The sequence below is a fragment of the Schistocerca serialis genome, chromosome 4, assembly GCF_023864345.2.
Source record: "Schistocerca serialis cubense isolate TAMUIC-IGC-003099 chromosome 4, iqSchSeri2.2, whole genome shotgun sequence".
NCBI classification, from domain to species: Eukaryota; Metazoa; Arthropoda; class Insecta; order Orthoptera; family Acrididae; genus Schistocerca; species Schistocerca serialis.
The window spans coordinates 381,614,056-381,641,715 of NC_064641.1; the positions used below are offsets into that span (position 1 = coordinate 381,614,056).

General features: G+C 42.9%; 1 protein-coding gene across 1 annotated transcript in view; it reads left to right on the plus strand.

Annotated features, from left to right (window-relative positions):
* Positions 1–27,660, plus strand: part of LOC126474866 (calmodulin-binding transcription activator 1) — a 1,815,894-nt gene that overhangs the window by 543,846 nt on the left and 1,244,388 nt on the right. Inside the window, exon 3 of the mRNA XM_050102346.1 lies at positions 15,756–15,848. Within this exon, the coding sequence (XP_049958303.1) occupies positions 15,809–15,848 (40 nt within the window). The 5' untranslated portion in view covers positions 15,756–15,808. The remainder of the gene's footprint in view (positions 1–15,755; positions 15,849–27,660) is intronic.

Below are 27,660 nucleotides of genomic sequence, written 5' to 3' on the forward strand. Positions count from 1 at the left end.
GACAGACAGGTCATACTTTGTATTAACTGATCAGGAAGGATCTGATAAAATAGTGATACCTGGGGTTTCCGAATGAAGTGTTATAGGCCTTCTACTATTCTTATTTTATAAAAACGATTTAGGAGACAGATGAGATATCTGCATTTGATTGCGAGAAATAAAAAAAGTTTTAGGTCAACGTCATGAGTTTTAAAAAATGTCATTAACTTTTGATTACACGCTAAATGAAACAACTTAGAGGTACTAAAGTGCGCGTCATTTATGTTGGCGGCCGAGTTTAGGTTCGTTCTGCGCATCTGACGTCACAAAACACAGTCAGCCAATGAACAGAGAACGACGTTGCCAGATCTGGACTGCAGTGCAGAGCATGGATGAGTGTCTTCAGTTTTAGAAACGTTCAGTCATAAATAAAGTAATAGAACAAAAGCAATGTCTTGATAGCAGACTTTCTTTTATAGAAAGTTTGGAAAAAGTATTCTTTATATCAATTGCTTCATATTCTATTAATTAATTAAATCAAACAATCAATAAGACTCCTAATTCTGGCGATAGCAAGGAAAGGTGTTTGTATCAATCTCACGAACCGCTTTTTCGCAATAAAGAACAGCGGTAATTGTTTATTTCCCATTGCACTTCGACAAAGTGTGAGTAATTCATAGTCATACCAACAGTGTTTGTCAATATTTTGCGTGATGTGTTAGAGTCCTCATGGCGTTCGGTAGTCAGACGAGCTGCGTTAGCGTAACGGCTAAAGTGTATCTGTCACTTTATTTATGTCATTTCATTGTAGCCATTTTTGTTACTGTTTTTGGTGAATAAAAAAAAAAGTGTTGGGCTTCTACGCGGAAGATTATGAGTTCAAACCTGGTGTGGTGCTTAATATTTTAATTATTTAAAAACAATATCGAAGTGCTTTACTTCACGAATTATATTCGTTTGAATGCAATTTTTTGAAATTTCTAGTGCTTTGTGTCTTCATTAACCCTTTCGCTGCTGCAGACACGTGCTCCCCGCATTGCGCGCTGTGCGCGATTTTGTCATCACTGCTCTGCTCGCCTGTGCAGACACATGGTGTTCCCACTTCTTTGACACACTTATCATTCGATTTCACAAAAACTATTTGGCCCAAAAATTTGATTTTTACATGTCTTCTTGACTGATACCTTCCCCCCCATAAATGACTTAATTTTGTCTCGATGTTCAACGCAGTTATTATGCAGCATTAAATGTAGTAAACCATTGCACGAAATTTTGAAGAGTTTGCAGAGGTAGAAGTCCATAGCGTATACTTTCCGTATGGTCGATTTTGGTTGCCACAATGTTGAGAATGAAATGTGGACAAGGTACCTAAATTTCATATAAAATTTACTGTATAACAATATCTCATTTGCCCGCATCTCGTGGTCGTGCGGTAGCGTTCTCGCTTCACACGCCCGGGTTCCCGGGTTCGATTCCCGGCGGGGTCAGGGATTTTCTCTGCCTCGTGATGGCTGGGTGGTGTGTGATGTCCTTAGGTTAGTTAGGTTTAAGTAGTTCTAAGTTCTAGGGGACTATAGATGTTAAGTCCCATAGTGCTCAGAGCCAATATCTCATTTAAGTACCACATGGGTGTCGTATGTAATATTGAGAAATATTCCGTCTTTCGCGACTGTAACAAAAGTTTTATTTACACCGGACGCGTTTGGCTTTATTTTAAAGCACTTCAATCAATGAAAGGTATGGCACATACACAATGGTACTCATGTTCTCTTTCTTGTTTTTGTTCCACAGTCGCAGTTTTACCAATGGTACTGAAATATATTCCTCTTCTGCAACTGTAATATGCGACTTATTTAGACCAGACGCGTTTCTCTCTTTTGAAGCATCTTCAGTGGACAGTATTTTGTCTCCTCCATTGCCAAGTCATCTTTCGTAGTTTTCTGCTGCGGTAACACAATATTCAACGTTTAAGTTGGCTGATCAGTGTTTTAGCAAATAAATGATGTTTGTGTGTGCCACACATAAAAATTATATTTGACATAGCTCAGAGCACTTCAGTGATAGACGGTATATTCAAGTCCTAATGTTTTTGTAAGTCCACAGTTTTGTTTAATGTATTTTGTCTACTTCCTTTTGATTGATTGAAATGCTTTAAAATAAAGCCAAACGTGCTCAGTGTAAATAAAACTTTTGTTACAGTCGCGAAAGACGGAATATTTCTCAATATTACATACGACACGTATGTGGTACTTTAATGAGATATTGTTATACAGTAAATTTTATATGAAATTTGGGTATCTTGTTCACATTTCATTCTCAACATTGTGGCATCTAAAATCGACCATACGGAAAGTATACGCTCTGGACTTTTACCTCTGCAAACTCTTCAAAATTTCGTGCAATGGTTTACTATATTTAATGCATAATAACTGCGTTGAACATCGAAACAAAATTAAGTCATCAGTCAAGAAGATGTGTAAAAATCTAATTTTTGGGCCAAATAGTTTTTGTGGAATCGAATGATAAAGAGTGTCAAAGCAGTCGGAACACGATGTGTCTGCACAGGCGAGCAGTGCAGTGATAAAATCGCGCACAGCGCGGAATGCAGGGAGCACGTCTTTGTAGCAGCGAAAGGGTTAATGCGGCCGTGGTGGCTCTACTTCATGAACTGCGCGCTCCCCCCTAAACGTAAGCTTGCATACTATGCTATACTATGGCGCTGCTTCTATTGGCGCGTGCGTCGTGTGCAACTGGCAACGCAGCAATCTCCCGCGTCTGGGCGGGCATGCGCAAGCCGCCAAGATAAAAGAATTGAACTATAGTAAATACCTAGGCATTATGATTACGAAAAACTTAAATTGGACCCACTGCGTAGGCTGTGTTGAATGGAAATGTAACAAATACTGCATTACATTATCAGAATACTTAGAAGATGTAACATCTTCCAAAGAGACTGTCTACACTATCCATATATATATGTTCGTTTGGAGTATTGCTACTCGGTATGCGGTCTTTACCAGACAGGATTGACGGAAGACATCGAAAAAGTTCGAAGAAAAGCTGCTCGTTGCAACGAAATAGAGGCGAGAGTTTCATCGATATGATAACCGATTTGAGGTCTCAATCATTAACACAACAGCGTCTTTCGTTGCGGCGAGACCTTTCAGGAAATGTCAATCACCAACTTTCTTCTCCGAATGCGAAAATATTTTGTTGACTCCCACCTATGTAGGGAGAAATGACCATCGTAATAAAAAACAAAAGAAAACAGAGCTCGCACGAAAAGATTTAGGTGCTCAGTTTTCACGTGCTATTCGAGAGAGGAATGGCAAGAAATAGTCTAAAAAGATTGTATGAACCCTTTGTGAATATGAATTGCAGAGTAGACCTGTAGACGTAGACGCATGTGTATATGACATGTTCAGTATACGATATGTCGGGCGAACGCTCAGACTAAGGAAGCCGTTGCTCTTCGATGAAGAGTTGCTTGTGCGCAGGAACTGACCGTGTTGAAGTATGCCGTGTGATCTTGCTTGAAAGAGCGGCTCTTGCTAGATTTCTAAATTTGCTCTGTACAGGCTACTATCTGTATACAGGGGCTGAGATCGTGTTTTGTATCGAAATATGCCACTGAACAATATAGTCTGAAAGATTTCCATCACCACGGTAGCATATAAACCCATCAGTGTAACAACGGCTTTAACAGTACTCGATGGAAACACCACATCTTCATGTCGGTTTGATTATTTGTTTTCTAGATCAAGAAAGCAGACACAACAGCAGGGAAGCCTCTAGTCCAGACCGTAGCAGACGGCGTCAAACTGACGACGTAAAGACACTCAATGCTGCCCAGTGACCTGTGCTGAGCCTACACAGTGGATAATTTGTAATGCTTGAGCTGTATGGACCACATGGCGATTATCCTGTGCTATGATGTCATCACGCGTTTCTATACTCCTTCATCCTTGCGTACGACGGTCTCCTATTTGACTAGTTTCATACAAGCATTACTGTCGTAGCATATGTCTAATGCGAGCCGAAGTCGGTGTGGGAGCCCTACTATTCTGTCCCATTTGAACTCATTCACTTGCTTAGATAGGGGTATTATACTCTTTTTTCGGATATTTCACTTTTTGTTTTCCCTTTGTATTGTATTGTATTGAACTGGGAACCTAGAAACGACGGAGAGGCTTCGTCCCCGCCATAGCCCTCAGTGGTACTAAACAGGCTACAACAGTCTACTCACCCCACCGCCGCCCCACACCGAACCCAGGGCTATTGTGCGGTTCGGCCCCCAGTGCACCTCCCGGGAACGTCTCATTCCAAACGAGTGTAACCCAATGTTTGCATCACCACGTACGTGGAGACATTGTTTGCGCAGCAATCGCCGACATAGTGTAGAACCAGCCCGCTTTCGCCGAGGCAGTTGGAGAACCGCCTTAAAAACAATTCACGGACTGGCCGGCAAACCTGACCTCGACACTCATCCGCCGGTCTTCCCGCCCGGAAAGCAGTGCGTTAGACCTCACGGCTAACCGGACGGGCTTGTCTTCCCTCACTCAGTTTTATGTAAATTTGGAAATTTGTGGTAAGGTCCTTAGGGACTAAACTGCTGAGGTCATCGGCCCCTAAGCTTACACACTACGTAATGTAACTTAAACTATCTTACGCTAAGGACAATACGCACCCCACGGCCGAGGGAGGACGCGAACCTCCGATGGGGGCAGCCGCCCGGACCGTGACAAGACGCCTTAGACGGCTACCCCGCGCAGCTCATTTTTTTGTGGCTAGCCTGGTTTCCTTGTCGGCTCGCGAGCCATGTTGGACTTTTTGTTGGCACCTAATACGCTCAGCCTGTGCGTAAGCGCTTTCACCTGTGTGGAATGTTCTCCACAGGTGATCAGGCCGAGAGTCCATCAAGGTGAGCAGGCCCTGAAGACCTGTGTTAAACGTAGATTGTAAGTTCTACAATTGCTTCCCATTTTCGAGACATAATTTCCACGTTAGTTTATTCTCCGAATGTTAGGTGTTAAATTTCGAAATCGATTTATGTAAAAATGTAAACGCTCCTCCTCTTTATTTACTGACAGTTTTTAAAGTGTCATGAATCCCCTCCACCCTTTGATCCGCGACTGCTCTCTGCTATCTTAATTATTACTGGAGTACTGTTCAACAAAGACCCCGAGTTTGAGTGTAATCCAACCTAGTGAGAAACAAAAATCCTGACGCATTTGATGCGGTATTCCCAGTTTGATTCTTGGTAAGGGTTACAATGAAACGTCAGACATCATCGTGCTATAATGACGACGATCATACACAAGGACAGCGAAAGCGCTCACTTTTCGATTGCCCTTGTAGCCACAATTGCCTCGTAGGTCGTACTTGTTAGATTTCGTACCATTTGGTTTCTCATTTTTCGAGACTCTCATTGCCTCAGCGACTTGGTGTTTTTTTTTTTTTTTTCGGGTTTCGGTAATTACTTTTCCGAGAGGATAATTAGCGTGTTGACCTTAAGAGATACCATCTTTAAAAAAATTTGGAACACCTCTAAAAAATAGTTCCTTCTTGTTGTTTTAAGTCGTAGTTAATGGATAAACCACATAAAATATAGTGTGCACGTCGAACTGGAGAAACGCACAGAGCCATATTTCCCGCTTTGCGGACGGTCCGCCGTCCGCCGTGGTGGCGCCGGCAGGGGTCGCAGGTGTGCACCAGTTCGGCCCGTCCCGGAGGACGCGACCGGCGGGAGCTCCATTTCCATGCTACTGGTTCTCCTTTAACCGGAGGGGGCGCCCAGCCCCGCTGACGTAGCTGCCTAACATAGGTATCGATATCCGCCCAGCTGCCGCCTTTCGGCCGTTAGTATCCACCGGAGCCGTGGCTTACGTTTCTTTACGGAAATACACGAGCCGATGGCCTACGGCAGGCTGAAGAGCCTCAGCTATCGAAAAACCAGACAGAGTGTACAGGCATCTAATTTATTTATTATTTTATATCGTGTTAATACAAAGGTATTATGAGGTTGGGCGAAAAATGATTTGTTTTTTTGATTGGTTTTTGTCGTAGATTTCAGATAGCCACAAGCAGTAAAGAGAAAATAGAAGAGAACTGTCTAGTTTGTTCGTAAGCATAGTACACATCATAACTGTGATGTTAACTGGCAGTTTATGCTGAATGAAACTCTAAGCCCGATAGCTTATAGCTTTAAATCTTTTCTTCCTTGTACGTAGCAGCCAACTTGCTTTTCTGAGGTATCTTTCTTGTGGCATTCAAAAAAGTTCAGGCACGCAGACACGTCGAGAATCGCACATTTCTAACAACTTTCGTCTCTCGCGATAATGGATTTTGATAAGGATCGCAGGCTTATCAGTAGAAGTCAACAGCGGGTAAAGATAAATACTTATGATAGAAATTGCCAAGAACTGCAAAAGATGAAATGAGTAATATTGGGAATAGGAGGAAAAACTCCAGGGGGTCGGGTAACTGATCATTTCAATAAAAGTTACGTGCGTATTAATCTCGAATGTGTATATGAAGGGCGTTAGTGATGGTTGTTTCGCCGAAGCAATCAGTAGTCTTTCTGTGGTATGTGTACTGGTTTGAAACGTACCGAGAGATTAAAACTTTGGGCTGGAAGGGGCTTAAACGCTCAACATTTTTGGTGAAGTGAAGCGCTAAAGTCGGGTCGTCAGTGGTACCTGTATAGTTTAGTCGGTAAGAGCATTGCCCAAGAAAAGCAAGGTTCCAAGTCCCGGTCTGGCTCACGGTTTCAAATTTGCCCATTAAAATGTTCGTGCTTCAAAACGTATTAGGAGATGGTGAATATACGATATGCAGAAACTTAACTTCATTCATCTCATGAAAAATAAAGACGATATATATTTAAATAACTGAGGGTGTCTCGATACTGCTTCTACACTTTTCCGGTGCTGATGATGATGATGAAACCCTCCATTCTGTGTATCTTCTCCTTGATTTTGGATTAAAATAATGCGTCCTGTATCTTCCTGTATCTCGTACTCGTAATAACTTGGCTTAAGAAAAAGTTGGTTTCCTCAAAATCGAATTCAAGAAAGTGGGAAAACTGCTTCGTTTTGTTTCTGCGGCGGTGAAGGGTGTGTCCAGTCGCTCTGGTAGCTGCGCGGCCAGCGCGGCGGATTGCTAGCAAAGGAGCCCGGGTTCGATTCCCGGCGGGGTCGGAGACGTCTCCGCTCAGGGACTGGGGGTTGTATTATTCGTACGTTCGTACCGTCATAACTGACATTACACCATTCGGTTGGCTGTATAGCCACGCCCCGAAAGCCAATCAACAAAAAAATAAAAAGAGCGTGTCCATCGCGCACACAGTTTCACAAAATCCATACATGGAGTGAGTCTTGTGTGCCGCAGTAGTCGCGTATTGCTCAAATTTTGCAGGAGTCTGTGGCAGCTATAAATTACGTTGTAACAGATATTATTACATTTTTCTGTCAATCGTCGATGACATTAATGCAGTCTTTCTCATTCAAATGACTATGTATGTATTCCGTGCCCCATTGGAAAGGACAAAGACTTTCTCCTTAGCCATCGTGTGTCCATTGTCGTAAGTCTGCGTTTGTCTTTCGCCACAACACACACTAAAATAACATTGGAACATCTATCGTCACCAAGAGTAGACTGGCAGCGGAGCTGAGTTTGAGCGATAAGACTGACGTGCATCTACATGTACAGACTTGTCGGCAATCTTGCATGTACACAAAGCTCCAGCCCATTAGTCTTTTGCAACTTTGTCAAACTTCATGCAGTTCATGCAAGAGCATCAAACTTCCGTCCACACGTAACGTTTTATTTGACAAATCTGGCATGATCATGCAAGACTGACGAGCAAACGTTACATGTAGAGCAGTCTTCAGATCGCCGAGGTTGCTAGCAGCCGTCGCGTAAGGATGTGAAATGTTGCGACTGGTGCCAGTATGTAACGAGCAGTGTTTCTGAGGCCTATGGCTAACTTTTCATGAAGTAAATGATGCATAGAGAAAAGTGTAACTACTTCACACAGTCTAACAGATTCATTTTCGGTAGTTACGAGTTGTGAAGAATATGAGATTAACAGGTTCTCGTTCTTTCTCAATTGAAACTTTGACATTGACAATAACGACATTTGAAGTTAGGTGGCGTTCAAAACACTAATACTCGTATTAAAACGAATCCAAGAAAAAATCAAATTACCTGAAATAAAGTATTTTCACTTACTTTTTTTCTCGTAAATTATAGGAAGCAATAGCCCGGAATAATGTACAATTCATTATTGTAAAGTACTGCTGGCAACCGTAACCAAAGCTGTCATTGTACCTTCGATTAGTACCACAGGCCCCATGGAAGCCCAAGTGAATGTAAGAACGTTCAATGTACCTCACACCACAGTAGTACCCCACCGACCTGCGTCTGTGGCGTAATGCCTGTTTCGATCAGCCGTTGGCCTGCATGACGGCGTATCCGGACACGACCATGCACATACGGCACGTCGTCACTGATTCTTGGTCCAGTATGGATGATACCGGACCCACTACAATCGTACCTGACGACGTCGTCGTTATCGACATGGGAACAAAGCGTTGTCTACTGTGCAGCCCGATGTTCAACAGTTTGCGCTGAACACTGTACTATGAAACACCTGTGATTGCACCAGCACTGTAGTCTGTCGCCAGACCTGCCGCGTATCTTGCTTTCCAGAGCGGGCAAAGCTCTCGCCTCTACTCTCTGCGATGAGGCGTAGACGTGAGACACCTTCTCGCGTACTCATGGTTTCACCGTCCTTCAACCACTTTCCTTAAGCCCTCGTCACACGGACCGTGCTGTCGAACTCCAACGTGCTGCAGAACGCTCAGGAACGATGGGACTTGTGCGCACGGTACGTATGCCTCAATGAGATACACGCGATGGCAGCGCTCTGCAGCGGTAGTTATCGGCTGTAACTGGCTCGCAAATCACACTGTTTACGAAACGCACGGTCGTAAAATTCTTACGTTCGCTCTATTAAAACGCACATTTCCTCCCTTGTCCGTGCGCTAGTCGTTTTGTTCTGCCTGTAGTATTCATAAATGAAAATTTCAGTAACAATAACCATGTCCAGGCACTAAGGACATCGACTTATAAAAGTTCAATTACAAATAGTGCGATGCAAATTTACAATAGTTCTCCGCATAAGATAAAAGTTACTTCATTAGTCTCAATTTTGGGTTAAACCCTAGCGTCATTCTTACGTATAACTGTTCCCACTCAATAGCAGAACCTGTACAACATGTAAAATAGAAAACTTGAAACAAGAAAGTGCAAAATATCGTACACAAATAGTGCAATCTGTCTTGTAGATAAAGTCAATCGAACAAACTCACTCCTCAGAAAGAGCGACTTATATTTACGTATTATCGAAAATGGTATGGTATTCTTCTGTTAACCTAGTTTTGAATATGAAGTTTAGTATAAAAACGTTTTTTAAAAAGGTGTTTAGTTAGCGTTTAGCAGTTTCACACAATAACATCACATACAGAAAACGAATTCATTTTAAAAATAATTATATGCTCTATAACACATTCACATTTCAGTCTTTAGTGCGGAAGTCTGCAATAAACTGTCCATTGAATTGTTTCTTAGACGACAGCTTTGTGGAAATAACATTACATTTTTTGCATTAGATTTTATGTTAAAATTTTATCATAAGTTATACATATTGGAATCTTGAGAAAATTTGCATACTTAATTCTGTATTTAGGATGACGAGATACTTTCTCGTGTTCATCCCGTAAGTATGTCAGATATTGTAAGGTGTCCAGTAGGATGCGAACGAGCAACACATCACGTGTCATATTACAAATCTGCGTCTCTACCCATTACGATACGCCGACTACAAATGATTTATAACTATTCTTTGCATCTTAGTGTCTCCTGAAAGCTTTAATCGTAGATATGTCATTAACTGACATTTAATTATAACCAAACCAAAGATAATGCGTTATTGATGAATCCTCAATATTCAGTTCCCTTGAAAAGTCATACTTTCCTAATACGAAAGTTACAATAATTCTTTTACCAGCAATGACGTTTCCCGTCATTTAATTACAACGGATCGTACAATTAACGACAGGTTTTCGAGGGATCCGCATTTTCTGGTACTTAGAAGGCGCATTTATGCATAAAGGCTTCAATTGAAAGCCAAAATGGCGTCTCGCGACTCTGTACTAAAGAGAGAAGGCGTCATCTGACATAGGTGGCGTTCTTCCATCTCATTGGACCACGTTCGAATGCACGTTCAGAATATCTGACATGCTAGACATTGTTCTGCACGCTCATAAAGACTTCGCAACGTCCTTTTTCCACGAGATAACGTCAGAGACTCTGTACGCTCAACGTTCAAATGTACTGTTCGAGTCCCGAGTGCTTTAGTTAGGTACGTATCACACGAATAGCAGAGCAGCTTCGCCATTTTCGATATTTTTTTTCCAGGTATCGGACTATAGCAATCTGCCCTTTGTCAAAGTGGATTATATTTGGATTTTTCACATTTGCGGCCCATAGCGTCGCTAGAATGATTCGACTGGTCGGAAAGCCAAATCTATGATCTATTATCTATGATCTATGGAACAAGTACTAATCTAATCTAATCTAACGAAGTTAAAACACTGAATGAAAATTTTACTGAAATATTTCACTTGAAACAATAAGAAACGTAAGCAGCTGAAAACTAAAGCACGAAATTTACTTAACGACTTCAATGCACGGAAAACTCTTAAAAAACACACAGTGAGCGAACGTTTCCGAAAGTTTATTAAATCGTTATTTCGTCACAAACAGCACGAAACACCACTGAAAACTGTTAAATTGAATAACTATATAACAGAGCACAAATAACTTTGTCAGTACTTAGCTTTATTACCGCTACAGCCGCAACTGCACGCCGCAAAATGTAAACACTTTACTGAGGCGTGAGGCTTGGACGAACGATGTAAACTCACTCGCGAATAACAGACCACTCGAGTCAATACCACAGGAAGAAATACTGAGATTAATGAAAATCCACTAATAAGTTACTTTTACAGCAAATATTAACACAAATAATCTTTAAAATAAGTAACTGAAGACTAAAACGTTATAAAATATTGACGAGCAATTTCAGCAGCAGTCCTGCACACGTGACGTCACACCACATTGCGTGGTCGGACGAGTCTCGTTTCAAATTGTATCAAGGGGGCAAGACAGCCTCTTGAATCCTTGGACCCTGCATGTCAGCAGGGGACTGTTTAACCTGATGGAGGCTCTATAATGGTGTGGGGCGTGTGCAGTTGGAGTGATACGGGACCCGTGAGACATCTAGAAACGACTCTGACAGGTGACACGTGCGTAAGCATCCTGTCTGATCACTTGCATCCATTCGTGTCCATTGGATTCCGACTGACTTGGGCAATTCCAGGAGGACAATGCGACACCCTACACGTCCAGAATTGCTACAGAATGACTCCAGGAACACTCTTCTGAGTTTAAACACTTCCGCTGGCCACCAGACCCCCAGACATGTACATTACTGCAGATGTCTGGGATGCCTTGCAAAGTGCTGTTCAGAAAAGATCTCCATCCCCTCGTGCTCATATGGATTTATGGACAGCCCTGCAGGATTCAAGGTGTCAGTTCGCTCCAGACTATTTCAGACATTAGTCGAGTTCATGCTACGCCGTGTTGCGGCAGTTCTGCGAGCTCGCGGGGGCCCTACACGATATTATGCAGGTGTACCAGTTTCTTTGGTTCTTCAGTGTAGTTCTGCCGCAGATTGTTGAACGCCGTTTTTCTCGGACACATACATTGTACATCACGCGGTTATGGTTATGTTGGGATCTCAGTTTAAATTCGGAGCTAGAAAACCCGTCGTCTGCCGCTGTTTAGATTACAGTCGTTTTCAACGAAAGGAATTCTGAACAGGAAACAAAATAGCTTCATACATTGAAAATACTGCTGAGCTTAAACTTTTTTAAACATGCACATTAGAAAAGATAAATATTCCCCTCTTGCAACTGAAGGGAGAAACTTTATAAGATAAAAAATTTTATTTGATAAAACAAGTATCTCTCTTTTGCCTCGTCTTCTGTCCCCCACCCCCTCCCCCAACGTGTGCAATCGCAAGATATTTCATTAACATTCAATGCTCCTCACCCCATAGTCAACCAAAATACCTAAAGAAGAGCACCAATATATTCACAGTGTCTTGTAAAAGCAACCCAGTACAAACGTAACTTCCTCAGATTTACAAATAAAGTAAAGAAGCACGAATTCTGTTGGTGCTGGACCATGAAGTTGTTTTTGTATGTTAGTCCTTAAAACAGGTGGAAATTTAAGTTCCGGCGTACACTATTTGTTAAGAAGTGTAATGAATTGCACAATTAATTGATTGCAGAACAATGTGTGTTGGTTAACTACCGCCAATAGTTTCACATTTTCCTATATCAGGGAGAGAGACACCACCATTATGAGTATGCCTGCAACAGAGCTGGCGTTCGCCGTGCCTAGCGGACGTGACGTCACGAACAAGCGCCGAGGCCTTCCTTTGAGTCGGTGTTGTTATTACTCGTACTACGTCGTCCATACGGGACTTGGTTCGATGGTCAAACGATTGTACGTTTGTACGATTCTCCTGCGTGAACAGTTTCATAGACGTGAAATTTGAAGAAAAAAAAACTAGGTGATGATGACTATGACTAAGCGTCGTTAAGTTTCCTCACCTCTGTGCTGTGACCTCCACAGTTACAGAACGTCAACGCGGCTTTTAAGAACTGCCTCATGTAGTGCGAGGGGTGAGGAAGTGCGGTCGCGGCCCGTAATCCTAGGTACACCAGCCGGTGAGAATAAGGCGATGTGTTAGCGTCGGAATGTGTCCTGGGGGAGTGGGCGGCTGGCAGTGAGCGGTGGCCCGCCGCCCCCCTGCGCTCGCCGGTATTCCAGTGGCGCGCCGGCCGCTCCGGCACACGTCAGCGGCGCTAAGTTAGCGCGCTCGCGTGACGACGCTGCGCCGAGAAATATCGGCGCGCCACGCGCTCATCTGAATTGTTAAGTCGCGGGGCTTCGCGAAAACGGCGCAATCCAGAATGTAAACCTTGACGGGCTACTGTTCACCAGCCCGCAGCACGGAGTGTCTCTCCTTCTTGTATGAAATACGTTTTCCAATTTATCATTCACTCTAGCCACCAGTATTTGATATCATTTTCATTTGCTTTGTACTGAGTACTAATATTTTCACCGACCAGTCATGCTTTGCGAATCGTCTTCCATAAACGTGGATAAACTACTTTCTTTTGGCAATATTATACTTCTACTCTCATCACTGCCGTACTAGTTTCTCTTCGCCTCTGTCGTATCATTGCTACCTTCCATTCCTTCTCCGCCAATTTAATTTTCAGCATTTGCTGTCGCAGCAAGGCTTAGAAGTGTGAAAGCGGAACCCTTATAGGATTACTTTCTTTTCCTTCTGTTAAAATAGTTTTTCTCAGGAACGGGTAAGCGTATCAAGTTGAAATTTGTCCCATACTAAGGTCTATACTCGCTTGGTGAGCAAGATATATGAGACAGGCGAAATTCCTTCAGACTTCAAGAAGAATATAATAATTCCAATCCCAAAGAAAGCAGGTGTTGACAGATGTGAAAATTACCGAGCTATCAGTTTAATAAGTCACAGTTGCAAAATACCAACGCGAATTCGGTTGGTAGGACATGTTCTGAGGCATCGAAGGATCACCAGTTTAGTATTGGAGGGCAGCGTGGAGGGTAAAAATCGTAGAGGGAGACCAAGAGATGAATACACTAAGCAGATTCAGAAGGATGTAGGTTGCAGTAGGTACTGGGAGATGAAGAAGCTTGCACAGGATAGAGTAGCATGAAGAGCTGCATTAAACCAGTCTCAGGACTGAAGACTACAACAACAACAACAAATGAAGCATGCGTTACCACTTATGCCTCTACTCGTTAAGGTTTGAGCCGTTTATAAACATTTAATTCAGGTAATACACTTCAACATTTAGATGAGTTCAACATATGTAACCTGGTAACAAGCAAAATATCAGCCAGTATTCAGTCTCTTGCCACACTTCTGCAACATGTGTGGTGTGATTGTGGCAGTGGGATCTCTGAAGCGTCGTTGCAGTGTCACAATATCAGGAACTGCTGCTTTGTACTAATTTCTTTCACATACCCGCAAAGAAAGAAATCTAAGTGGGTAATGTCAGGTGATCTCTGCGGCCGTGGAACTGGGCCGTCTATGCCAAGTCACTTGTTGGGATATGTTTCATTCGGAAGATTGCAGACTTCTAGAGCCCAATAATGGGGAGTGTCATATTGCTGAAAGATGATAGCGTCTTGCATGTCCTGTAGCTGGGGAAGGCATAATTCACCAACATGACTAGATAAACATACTCGCTTACATTGCTTTCGAGGAAGAAAAATGCGTCAACCAGTCGATCATACCGTAACCTCACCACACGTTATCCTGTAGACTGTCCCGAATGTATTCCCGTACGATACGAGAATCGTGTGATCCCCAGATCCGGACATTATGGCGGTTAAGTGAGCCACAAACATGAAATGTAAGCTCATCGGAAAAACACTCACGCTTCAAAAAATCGTTGTCCTCGTCCAAACGGTTCAGCATGTCCACTGCAAAATGCTCACGTATAGGGCGATGATTTGGTAGTAATGCCTGAACAATTTGGATCTTGTAGGCATACAATTCAAGACGTTTGCGAAACGCTTCATGCACTGCACACTTTGGCACTTGAAGCTTCGGCGAAGCTTGTGTAATCGATATCTGTGGCGGCCCCGTGAATGCGGCATGAACTACCTGCACGTTGCGAAATAGTGCTCTACCGCTGCTTGTCCTTTTCTGAACCCACACCGTTGCTAAAAAAGTTTCCGTCGAAGTTCCGATTAACGAGACATCAGGTGCTTTCTTGCCATAATAGATTGCACTTTCGCTGCACAGCAATCGGTGATTTGGTTTCTGTTAGTCACACAGCACACTGAGTTTCTCGGGTGGGGGTGGTGGGGGGGGGGGGTGCCATTTTTACAATACAGCTCACACAGCGCTCCATGTGACGAAAGTTCTGAATGAGACACAGCTGTACGGAAACTTTATAATTTTCCTAGTAGTCCTGTAACAAAAACAAACGGTACCACGCCAAATATAATTAATATTTAATCTTGAAATCAGGATAAACTTTTATAGATACACTGTACTACTGGCTAATTTTTGCCGCTAAGCTCAGTTCCAGACATTGACTACGCTGAATGTTAGTTCCTGAATATTGATCACGGTCTCCTGGCTATAAAAAAAAGGTTTTTCTAAAGACGTTTCGCTGCGCAAGCGATAGCCATTACCCACGATCGCCCAATCAGCAAGGTTGACACATCGTTCTCTCGTAGATGGTTGGTTGGTTGGTTCGGGGAAGGAGACCAGACAGCGTGGTCATCGGTCGCATCGGATTAGGGAAGGATGGGGAAGGAAGTCGGCCGTGCCCTTTCAGAGGAACCATCCCGGCATTTGCCTGGAGTGATTTAGGGAAATCACGGAAAACCTAAATCAGGATGGCCGGACGCGGGATTGAACCGTCGTCCTTCCGAATGCGAGTCCAGTGTCTAATCACTGCGCCACCTCGCTCGGTCTCTCTCGTAGAGATTTTGTATGTGTGCTGATGTGTTTGCAAACAGGAAGAGGTGGCGATATGTGGCCTGTAATTTTCAGTGTGTCTTGTTCTCCCTTCCAGGCTATCTGTGACGATGACGGGCGCTCGGGCGCAGCTGGTCACGTGACTGTCGGATGGCGTCCTCTGCAGTCTTCTGCCTCAGCCTGCAGATAAGTAAGTACACACAAACACCATCTGCTCTCTGTGGTAAGTGGCAAAAATAGCCTTTTGAAACTTGTTATGAGGATCAAAGGACAAACTTCATATTTCTGACTAATTTTCACTCGCAAAATAATATGAAATACTATAGATAGGCCTATTTGTATTATAAAATCAATAGGAGAAATTACTTTCGCGGACTTGAGCCAGTTTCTTAAAGTTAGGTTCACGTGGGGAGCAGCATATGCGAATAATGTCTTCAAGGTGGGCGGCCGATAATCTTGAACGATACTTGTTCTTAAAAAAAAAATTCATTTTTGAAAATGAATTCACAGATACTTGAGGAGCCAAACATAGTAGCCAGGTACATGGCTAATTTTTTGCAATTTTCATATTTTTCTGGGACGTGTTTACTGCAAAATTCCTCAGCAGATGCAGGTTTATACGTTTGCAAGAAAATGTCTTGCTGCAAGTGTATTAGCTCCATTTGGAGAAAAGGCTTTGAAAGGCAAAACAACTTCGCAGCCAAGTCCGTCCATTCTGCCGCTGGAGAAACTTCAAAAGGAGATTTTAAGAATCGTGACAGCTTATCTATCTCTGAAAAGTCTTACGTTAGAACCTTGCCGCAAATCCCTTCTTAAGATGTGATATAAAATTTGAGAATACTGAAATGTCAATTTCAGAATTTTTGTACTTTCAACGTTGCAGCCCAGTCAGCAATCGTGATAATCTAATATATAAGAAAAAATCAGCCTCGAGTGCGGTAATGAAACCAACTGAGGTTATATATAGTTTCTTATATATTATTTCAGAATTATTTATGTATTGAAAAATTGTTGGAAAGTGAAAAAATTCGGGACTTCCCATGTCTTTTTCAAAGATACCCAGCTTTCGACGGAAAGAAGACACATTTTGCATCAGATCACATATTAATTTCCCATTTCCTTGTAACTCGGTATTGAGCGCATTTAAATGTTTCAGAATGTCTTTCAAAAAAGCCGCAGCTAGCATACTGCATTCGTTTACTAGGAACTCCAAAAGGTTTCTTGCTTGTTGTGAATCCAAGTTTTCTAAGAAAGATGTTACTACTTCTTTTATTTCCCTAAAGCGTTCAATCACTTGACCTTCTTTTAGCCAACGAACGTTATTGTACTGCACTAAGTCAGAATGCGCCGAATCACACTCAGAAAGAAACTCTTTGAACTGTCTGTGCTGAAGAACATAAAGAGACCTTATAAAACTAATCAACATGATGAACCTGTCGATTTTTTCTTTCTTAGTCAGTTTTCCACAAAGGGCTGCTTAGTAAATTATGCACTGATAAGATAGTAGCCCAGCATTCTTATTTTTGATTCACTTTACTAGTCGCTTTTCTTTGCCGATCATCGCTGCAGCCCCGTCAGTTGAAAGAGACACCATTCTACACTCCTGGAAATTGAAATAAGAACACCGTGAATTCATTGTCCCAGGAAGGGGAAACTTTATTGACACATTCCTGGGGTCAGATACATCACATGATCACACTGACAGAACCACAGGCACATAGACACAGGCAACAGAGCATGCACAATGTCGGCACTAGTACAGTGTATATCCACCTTTCGCAGCAATGCAGGCTGCTATTCTCCCATGGAGACGATCGTAGAGATGCTGGATGTAGTCCTGTGGAACGGCTTGCCATGCCATTTTCACCTGGCGCCTCAATTGGACCAGCGTTCGTGCTGGACGTGCAGACCGCGTGAGACGACGCTTCATCCAGTCCCAAACATGCTCAATGGGGGACAGATCCGGAGATCTTGTTGGCCAGGGTAGTTGACTTACACCTTCTAGAGCACGTTGGGTGGCACGGGATACATGCGGACGTGCATTGTCCTGTTGGAACAGCAAGTTCCCTTGCCGGTCTAGGAATGGTAGAACGATGGGTTCGATGACGGTTTGGATGTACCGTGCACTATTCAGTGTCCCCTCGACGATCACCAGTGGTGTACGGCCAGTGTAGGAGATCGCTCCCCACACGATGATGCCGGGTGTTGGCCCTGTGTGCCTCGGTCGTATGCAGTCCTGATTGTGGCGCTCACCTGCACGACGCCAAACACGCATACGACCATCATTGGCACCAAGGCAGAACCGGCTCTCATCGCTGAAGACGACACGTCTCCATTCGTCCCTCCATTCACGCCTGTCGCGACACCACTGGAGGCGGGCTGCACGATGTTGGGGCGTGAGCGGAAGACGGCCTAACGGTGTGCGGGACCGTAGCCCAGCTTCATGGAGACGGTTGCGAATGGTCCTCGCCGATACCCCAGGAGCAACAGTGTCCCTAATTTGCTGGGAAGTGGCGGTGCGGTCCCCTACGGCACTGCGTAGGATCCTACGGTCTTGGCGTGCATCCGTGCGTCGCTGCGGTCCGGTCCCAGGTCGACGGGCACGTGCACCTTCCGCCGACCACTGGCGACAACATCGATGTACTGTGGAGACCTCACGCCCCACGTGTTGAGCAATTCGGCGGTACGTCCACCCGGCCTCCCGCATGCCCACTATACGCCCTCGCTCAAAGTCCGTCAGCTGCACATACGGTTCACGTCCACGCTGTCGCGGCATGCTACCAGTGTTAAAGACTGCGATGGAGCTCCGTATGCCACGGCAAACTGGCTGACACTGACGGCGGCGGTGCACAAATGCTGCGCAGCTAGCGCCATTCGACGGCCGACACCGCGGTTCCTGGTGTGTCCGCTGTTCCGTGCGTGTGATCATTGCTTGTACAGCCCTCTCGCAGTGTCCGGAGCAAGTATGGTGGGTCTGACACACCGGTGTCAATGTGTTCTTTTTTCCATTTCCAGGAGTGTATTATAACTAATGTTCGATTTTGTCATGAAGTCATCGAAAACCTTAATAAATATTCTCCGCGCGTCTTGCCTTTCAAAGGCAATATTGTTAGCAGTTTTTCCCTAAATTCTTTACTTTCAGTTTCCAAAAATCTCAGGAAAATGGACATTTGTTCTTCATCAACAACGTCGCATGATTCACCTAGTGCTATGTCGTAGCAAGGCGTCTTCGGCAGATGTTCGAGCAGACTGTCTTTACTGGCACCTGCCAATTTTTCGGTTCTCCTTGTATTACTTCTTGCCGACAATGGAATGCGGAATACCTTGAACTGCGGCAGAAACATCCTTCTTCTCTTCAAAAAGTGACATGGCCACTTCCAGCGTATGTTTTTTGTACTATCTCAGAGTTTGAAAATGGCTTGTGGTGTTTATTAAGCGTCCAGCACACACGCATCGCTGCTTCTGCAGAGTTTTCTTGTTCGCTCGTAGAGCGAACTAGGAAGGCCGTACTTTATTTATAAGAAGCTCGAGATATGCCTGGAGTTTTTCTTGACGAGCATTACTACCTAGAGGAAATTTGTTACGGAACTGCTGATGAGTTGTTTTGTAGTGTCGCTTTATATTGGCACTTTTAACAAGAGCGACAGGTCTGTTGCATATGAGGCAAATTGGAAAAGGTCCACGTCTATCAGGCAGCGTAAAACAATATCGTTCACTCCACTCAGTCAGAAACTTCCTATTTTCACTACCAACTTTACGCTTTTCAGGATCCATATCGGCGCAAAAGAAACGTTATAAGCCACGATAATAACGAAACGCTCCGTGCGAAAACGCAGCTACTGACGAAGTGTCATAAAGTAGCTTTAGACTGTCGTTCTAGTTACGAGCACAGAAAATGGTTTTTAAATGAATACGCCTTCTCTGATTTAATAGAGGTTTCAGAGGTTGCCAGTGTCTAAAATCGATTTTTAAAATTTCCTTGTTCAGTGAATAAAATTCTCGTGTTGCATTAGTATGTGCAGAACTTTTACGTGGACCGACACACACACTGCGCCGGCCGGCCAGCCTGCTCTCTTCCTCCCCTGCTTTTCAGCGTACGTCCTGCGCTGCACAGCATAGCAACCATGCATTTAATCTACCTGTAACTAACCATTACGAATTCTAATTACTCAGCCGTTAATTTTAGACTTCTGGGAAATATTACAACAGTGGTGCTCAAATGATTTGTTATCTATAGAAAAATATTTTTAAACAATTTGAGTTCGTGATTTATACTTTAAAAATATTTTAGGCGGGCCAGTTTCTGACTTTCCGCGCTCCGGACATGGACCACTGTCCGCGAGTTGCCGACCACTGTCCTAGACGAAGTTGAGCAATATAACTGACACTTTGGCTTATATCATCAAGTTACATTTTCTGAAGCTCGCTGCCAAACTTAAAGCTAAAAATTCAACTGTCTTATAAAACTAACCACACGTGAATTTGTACTGAGCGTATGTGGTCCAGTTCCTTTCTTCAGAAATACGAGACAGTATTAGTTCGCATGTTGTGATGTAGGACAACTTCCTCAAAAAAATAAAAGGAAATGTTGTAAGGTTACAATTACAAGAACTACAAAAGTTAAAAGAAAAGATATTTACAGTGTAACCTAAATGTGAATTTCTAATGAGAATAACCACCAGACCAGTCTAACGATCAATATTGTGATGGCAGGTACACAGTTCGCAGTTGTGTACTACAGTACAAACTCACTACAGAATCTGTTTAGCAGGGTTGCAGGCACTTTTTTTTCCAACGACTCTCTCTCTCTCTCTCTCTCTCTCTCTCTCTCTCTCTCTCTCTCTCTCTCCCCTCCCCCTCTCTTCTTTGGCCAACCAGGGGGTAAGTGAGAAATTAAACTCCTCATTTATTCGTTTGGTTCTCTGCAGTGTTCTGTCACCTTTTCACCATATCTCTCTTTCTATTTCCTGAGACCACTTCACACGTATGAATCCTCTGGGTTCTACCGTACCGGGCGAGGCGGCGCAGCAGTGGTTAGCACAATGGACTCCCATTCGGGAGGACGACGATTGCAATCCCCCGTCCGGCCACCCAGATTTAGATTTTCCGTGATATCGATAAATCGTTCCAAACAAATGCTGGGATGGTTCCTTTGGAAACAGCACGGCCGATATCCTTCAGCATCCTTTACTAATCCCAGCTTGTGCTAGGTCTCTAAATGACCGCGCTGTCGATGCGACGTTAAACTCTAATCTTCCTTCGTTTCTTTCTTTCTGCTTTTGCCTTGAAATCATTCTAAATTTAACACACTTCTGCAAATGTCTTGCTGCTCCTTCTGCTTTTATGTCGTATATTTCTAAATCTTTTTTGTACTTCTGGAACAGCTTGTTATTAATTTCTGTTCCTAGAAATGCTGAAAGATTTGTTTTGTCAGCTTATTGTCATTCATCTTGAATAAACGACCCAAAATATTAGTCTTCTTCACCTTATTGTTTCCAATATTTTTTCCTATACCTTCATATACAACATTATTCATAAGTACCTCCATGGCTTGAGAAGGTGACTAGGACATCTCTCTGCCGCGCGGGATTAGCGGTCTTCGTGCTGCAGTCATGGACTGAGCGGCTGATCCCGGCGGAGGTTCGAGTCCTCCCTCGGGCATGGGTGTGTGTGTGTTTGTCCTTAGTATAATTGAGGTTAAGTAGTGTGTAAGCTTAGGGACTGATGACCTTAGGAGTTAAGTCTCATAAGATTTCACACACATTTGAACTTTTTTTTTTTTTTTTTAGGACATCTCTCAAAGTTTTGATTCGTAGCACGCGACGTGGCGTAGTTGCACTAGGGGGTAGACGTTTCAGACCGTGTAGACAAATCATTCGCTCGGTATTGTCTCATCGAATTAGTTCGCTTCTGCAGATAGCCAACCCGGTGAACAGATTTTCAAAGCGGGCTACTGTCGCACCTTCCCAGGCAATCCGTGTCAGCGGCTTTAGTGAACTGTGGCTAGTATTGACATTTGCTGCATAACAAACAGTGTCCACATAAAGGCATCTGTAATTTGAATCAAAAAGCTTGAGAGATACTCTGTCCACTGATATGTGTCTGTTTCCTGCGTAATTTGTAATGTTCATATAGTCGTCGTCCGATATCTGTGAGGTACAGTGTGGTTACGATTCAACTTCCGCTACTTTAAAGGGCCCCGATGAAAAACGAGTGATCGTAGGACAATGAAACTTTTTGGAAACATTTATAAGGACCTACGGAAGAGAAATAACGAATAAACCATTGGAAGAAACACAATTTCCACATGTGACGATAACATTTGTCAATTGCGTCGTTACCTACCATGTTTACGTTCCACCGTACAAACATTTCTCAGTGCGATGACCACCTGTATTCACGACAGCGTGGAGCCGCACCAGGGATTGCTCTGCTGCTCCTCGAGACATCTCAGGTGGGACGTGCAACCTCGAATGTTCAGCTGTCGTAACATAGCTCGTGCACTGCGTGAAGATAGCACATACGTACAACATTCTTATGTATAGCAACAGTAACTTCAACCATTTATGGCGCAACTGACCATGGGGCCCACCCAGGAGCACTTCCCAAATAGCCAATTAGTTCGATCTTCCGAACCATGCTCCTCAACCAATATCCAGAAAGAGGACCTCTCCTTAATCATTTAATGCAGCGATACTTGTGAAGAACAGCAGCACTATTGATGTTGTTTTCACAAAACAGCTATAAGAGTAAAGCCCTGCTCACCATGTGGAGACCCATGTTGACTGTTTGCAAACTAGTACCGGCGCCTAACGGCAGGCCGTGCCACTAACACTTCTAACAACGCAAATCCTGCAGCGCGCAATCTGAACATCATTCCTATAAAGTTAGGTGCCCATACGGTAAATAATTTTCCGTCTGCACTAGCTCAAGTAGCGAAATTTTAAATATAAGCACTCTGTACTCATGACTAACTCTGTATTTCATCAATACTTCCTATTTTCTAAGCTACTTTGATTTTTATTCGGTCTAAAATTTTCCTTATGATTCAAAAATGGTTCAAATTGCTCTACGCACTATGGGACTTACCATCTGAGGGCATCAGACCCCTAGACTTAGAACTACTTAAACCTAACTAACGTAAGGACATCACACACATCCATGCCCAAGGCAGGATCCAAACCTGCGACCGTAGCAGCCACGCGGTTCCGGACTGAAGCGCCTAGAACCGCTCGGCCACAACGGCCGGCTTCCTTATGATTCTTCGGTCTAATTCAGTGCTAGGCATTCAGTTGTGTAGAGTCTTTGTAGTTTCGCTTCTGCGTTGCAATGCATTACTTTTTCGTTTCTTGAGATGCATTTTTTTATTGTAAACATGTTTTCTTACAATACATGTCCTTCCCATTGTAACCTTTAATTTGCGACAGAATTTTCTAACCGATTTTCTTCAACTATCTTTCGAAAATACTTGAGCTTTTTGATCTTTTCTGTTTGACTTTAGTACGTGTGTAAGAATTTTACTACAGTTTCTGTTAGTGATAAACATGGTTCTTTTTGCAAAGGATTCTTAAACCGTTTTTAATCCAATCCCTCTATTTTTACGATTGAGTCTCTCAGTTTAATGTTTCATTCATTAAACCTCATCTCTCTCTAGACAATATTAGCGGTAAATACGATTAATTTTTTTCTCTGAGAACTGTGATTTATTTATTCGTTTTGAATTTACAATGCGAATTTTAAGTAAGAGATTACACCATAAAATAAGACACATTCACCGGTACATAATACATAATTTTACACAATGAGGCTTATTTTGTAAGTTAGTCAATGGGATTGTCAGTCAGTTTAGGTATGTCCTCAGGTTCACCACTTAAGCCACGCACAGTGCAGTCGATCATGTGGCCCATCAATTGGTTGAGTCCACATTCGTATTAAGGGTCGTTCGAAGCACCTCATATTGTCATCATCTCCCGACATCTTCCGACCTTTAGGGTAGTCCGTATTCTTCTCGGCAGATTAAAGCCCTCTATTGGAATGTTTGGATCACCAGCCAGGCTTCTATTCTTGACACTGGTTCTGCTCCACAACCTTTTCCATTCCTTTCCTGGATCGTAAGGAAACACCCCTTCATCTGTTCGCCATAGGCGTGACTCTGATTTCAAGTGGTTTTTTTTTGTCAGGTCCTGATTTATAGGAAGATTTGAATTCGACTGTTTTTTTTTAAATATATTCTCAGTATAGTAACTGATTGCCTCTGATTTCAGGTGGTGCTGTATTAGTTAGAGTGCGTAACCAGTCAGTAGATGTAGGTCAGAGCGTTCCATATATTATTCTCATTGTTGCTGTTAGTTGAGCATCGATTTTTGATACGTGTGGACTTCTGGCCCACACAGGTGCACAACACTCGGCCACGCTGTATACCAATACCAAGGCTGAAGTTCGCAAGATATTTGCACCTCACTACGAGGTTATCCCAGTGAGTTTGGAAAGAATAGATTTCAGTTTTTATGTTGTATCATCTTTATGGGCTCTGTACGTTGGAGTCCGATGAAGCTTTACTCTAAGGTACCGTTTAATGGTTTGGTTATTCATGCAAGTGTTCGAATTTCTTTTGAGTTCTCTGTTATTAAGATGCATGCTTTCACTGAGTGGCTTGTCTGGATTGGATTGTAGATGCAATTTGGTGTAATACGGGTGCGGCTGGTTGAGATCGCCGTTCCATTTCTGTAATATATTTTACGCAATCTGGAATGAGCCTAACGTTTCCATATATGGTATGGAAAACAACGTAAATGTGTCACCGGCGTTCACCGTCTCCTTGCACAATACGTTTGGAGTCTGCTCAACGGTGATTACATTGAAGGCCAGTGTAGTTACATGCTGCCCTACGGTGCAGTTTGCTGACGTGGAACTACAGCTCAAAAAACTGCCCCGGAGGTTTTGTACAACGCAGGTTCTACGAGCGTAATGCGGGGCCCCGGATGTTCGATGAGCCGGAGTGAAACTTGTGCGGCTGGAGAGCGGCACTGAGTAGGATGCTGAGGCGGGACAATGGACTTTTATTACACAGTAAAGCCGATTTATCAGCCAAGTTGCGGATGGGAACACACCTCCGGCGTCCGTCCCCAGGATAGCCGCCGGGCAAACAGCGTGCACGCCGCGAGTAAATTAAAATGGCACCGAGTCCGCGCAGCGCGCCAACCCACGAGAAGTGGTCGCACGCCGGTCTCCATAAGTTTACCGACACGTGTGTGCAGTACATTATTACGTGCCATCATGCGAGTCTGGAGGTATACTCTTCTGCGGGCTGTTATATATATGCGTTCATGTATGAGCGACAAGGCTTTGGACATTTACAGACAATCTGATTTCGTTTTTCCCTTTTCGCAATAGTAAGCACTCGTCAGCAGGTAAACCAACAGCTTCCATTAGCAACACTAAAACAATGTCATTAGTGAAATGCACAAAAAAGTCACTAGTGAAATGGTTGCTATATACAAATTTTTTGTCTGTATATCTTCCACTTAGAATCGTGTCGCTATAGTTTTCAGTATGTCAGGCAACTGAATAGACAGAAACCATGTCAGCCTCTCACGATCGCACGAAATCTTGTAATAAATAGTAAGTGTCAACATGGGATTTTGGAGATACAGTGGATTAAAGTTTGCAATTGATCCACAAATGCGAATAATTTTTATCTAACATACATTTTGTTCTAGATGGCTGTTAACATCTATATTCTTCCATACAGCCGTGAAAACAACAAGGAAGAGACTAGAATAAATCCAATATAAAAAAATAAACACATTCGTGTAGTGGAGACACCATTACGTTATCCGAATCACATATTTAGTATTTTTTCCCTCTTCAGCAACTGTAGTATAAGCAACCAGTTGCCTTCTGAGGAAAGATTAAATTGCTTATATGCAATTGGTTGCTTAATATTTCATTATCGAAGCACATACGCTAACAACAATACATAATGATACATAATTATGTGAGAACATTTACTCAGACTAACTAGAGGACTTAACTGTATAGCTCGTTTGCTTGAAAGTACTTAATCACTCACTACTCACATACCAGATGTATCCATTGTTTTGCTTGTACCGACAAGAAAAAAAAAGGTTCAAATGGCTCTGAGCACTATAGGACTTAACATCTGAGGTCATCAGTCCCGTAGAACTTAGAATTGCGTAAACCTAACTAACCTAAGGACATCACACACAGCCATGCCCGAGGCAGGATTCGAATCTGCGACCGAAGCAGTCGCGCGGTTCCGGACTGAAGCGCCTAGAACCGCTCGGCCACAAAGGCCGGCCGACAAGAAAAATCCACGATGGTCGGGAGGGATGTAATCTCACTGTTTCTCAGTGAGTCCGGGTCCGTTGTATTTAATCAAAGAGTAAGACCTGAGTTTTGCCTCGCACATTTCCTGAAACTTAACTTTGCGCCGGATATTACGACTTAATATCTCGCAGGTAAATAAAGATGATTAGTATTCTGAAGTCATCTTCCACCTGCAGACATACCTTAGAACATCAAAGTCACCAATTTCCCGTATTGTTTTGAAATTTTGCCTCCATTCCTTTCACCTACTTTTTCAAAACGTTTAAGAGGACACTGGTAGCCTTCTTATATCTACAGTTTTTCTTGACTGAAAAACATTCTCGCTGCCTGTACCACACCTCCTCAGCCTAAACTTCCGTTGTGAGGTTTACCTAAACCTTCTGTTCTTCTGTGTATGCCCCCGCAGCAAGCAGCCACTGGCGTTTATCATGGAGTATCGCCCTGACATATGTTCAATGAAATTTGAACTTTTTCCTGATATATTGTGTTGCTCTTAGGTAGCGTCGATTGCCGATTAACTCAAAATATACGACAGTGGGGCTTACCGTTGTGTTCCCCCGAGCCCTTCAATTGTGAATCATCCTGCGGAGAATTTGAATAAAGTGTGTGGAACAGGTATGAGACTAGTTATATTTTGATGGCATTTTTCAAGATTCAAGTGGCTTATTATTTTTGATGTACATAAATATATTGTACAACTGAAAAGATTAAGGAATAAACGCGGATTCGACATTGTCAGTGTTTCACATGGAACATGCTTTAAATGAGTTTTGGTGAGGTACTCACCACAAACTTGATTTAGACAGTCAGCAATTCTGCTCTGAAGCATGGTATACAATTCATCAACTATCTCTTATCTCGGTGACGCTAATTTGCTTTGAGAATTTCTGACACGAGGCGGTCGAGCGCTGTTCAACCCGTTGCAAAGCAATACAAGAACGATAATTTTAAATCGTTTTGTAAATAAAAACCGCTGTTTCCTTGTTGCAGTGTATTTTATTTGTTCCACACATGTTTCGCCTTTTTATTTAAGGCATGTTCATCGGAGTCTAGAATGACACAGTTTTGATTTGATACGCAATATTTGTGTATTATAAAATAATTCACGTCTCGTTTTGTACGTAAATAAATGGTTACTTACAGTTATTTGAGTGTTCGGCTGGCATCTTTGTTTTCCCTCATCTGGTCTCGTGCTGGGGATCGCACTATAATGTCAATTATTCACTAACGTGAAAATGAACTTATTTCGTAAGTGAAATAATAGTGCGACCTCCAGCCTGTGACTATATTACAGGAAACGCAGATGCCAGCCAAAACCTCGAATAATTGTAAGTAAATACTTATTTGCGTACGAAAACAGGAACTGAATTCCTTTATAATCCACAAATAGCACATGTCAAAACGAAACTGTATCATTGTAGGTTCTACTGAAGAAACCTTAAAGTAAAGACGAAACGCGTCTGGCACAAATAAAATACATAGCAACCAAAAAAAGGTGGTTTTCATTTACATAAAGAATATTTCTGAGCTTGCTGCGGATGATAGCCACCCAAACAAATTTGTTATAATTCTTCAGATGTACAAAACAATTACGCTATGATTTATTATTCGAGAACTGTTATTTAGGAACAAAAAGAAAGAAAACATAGTTA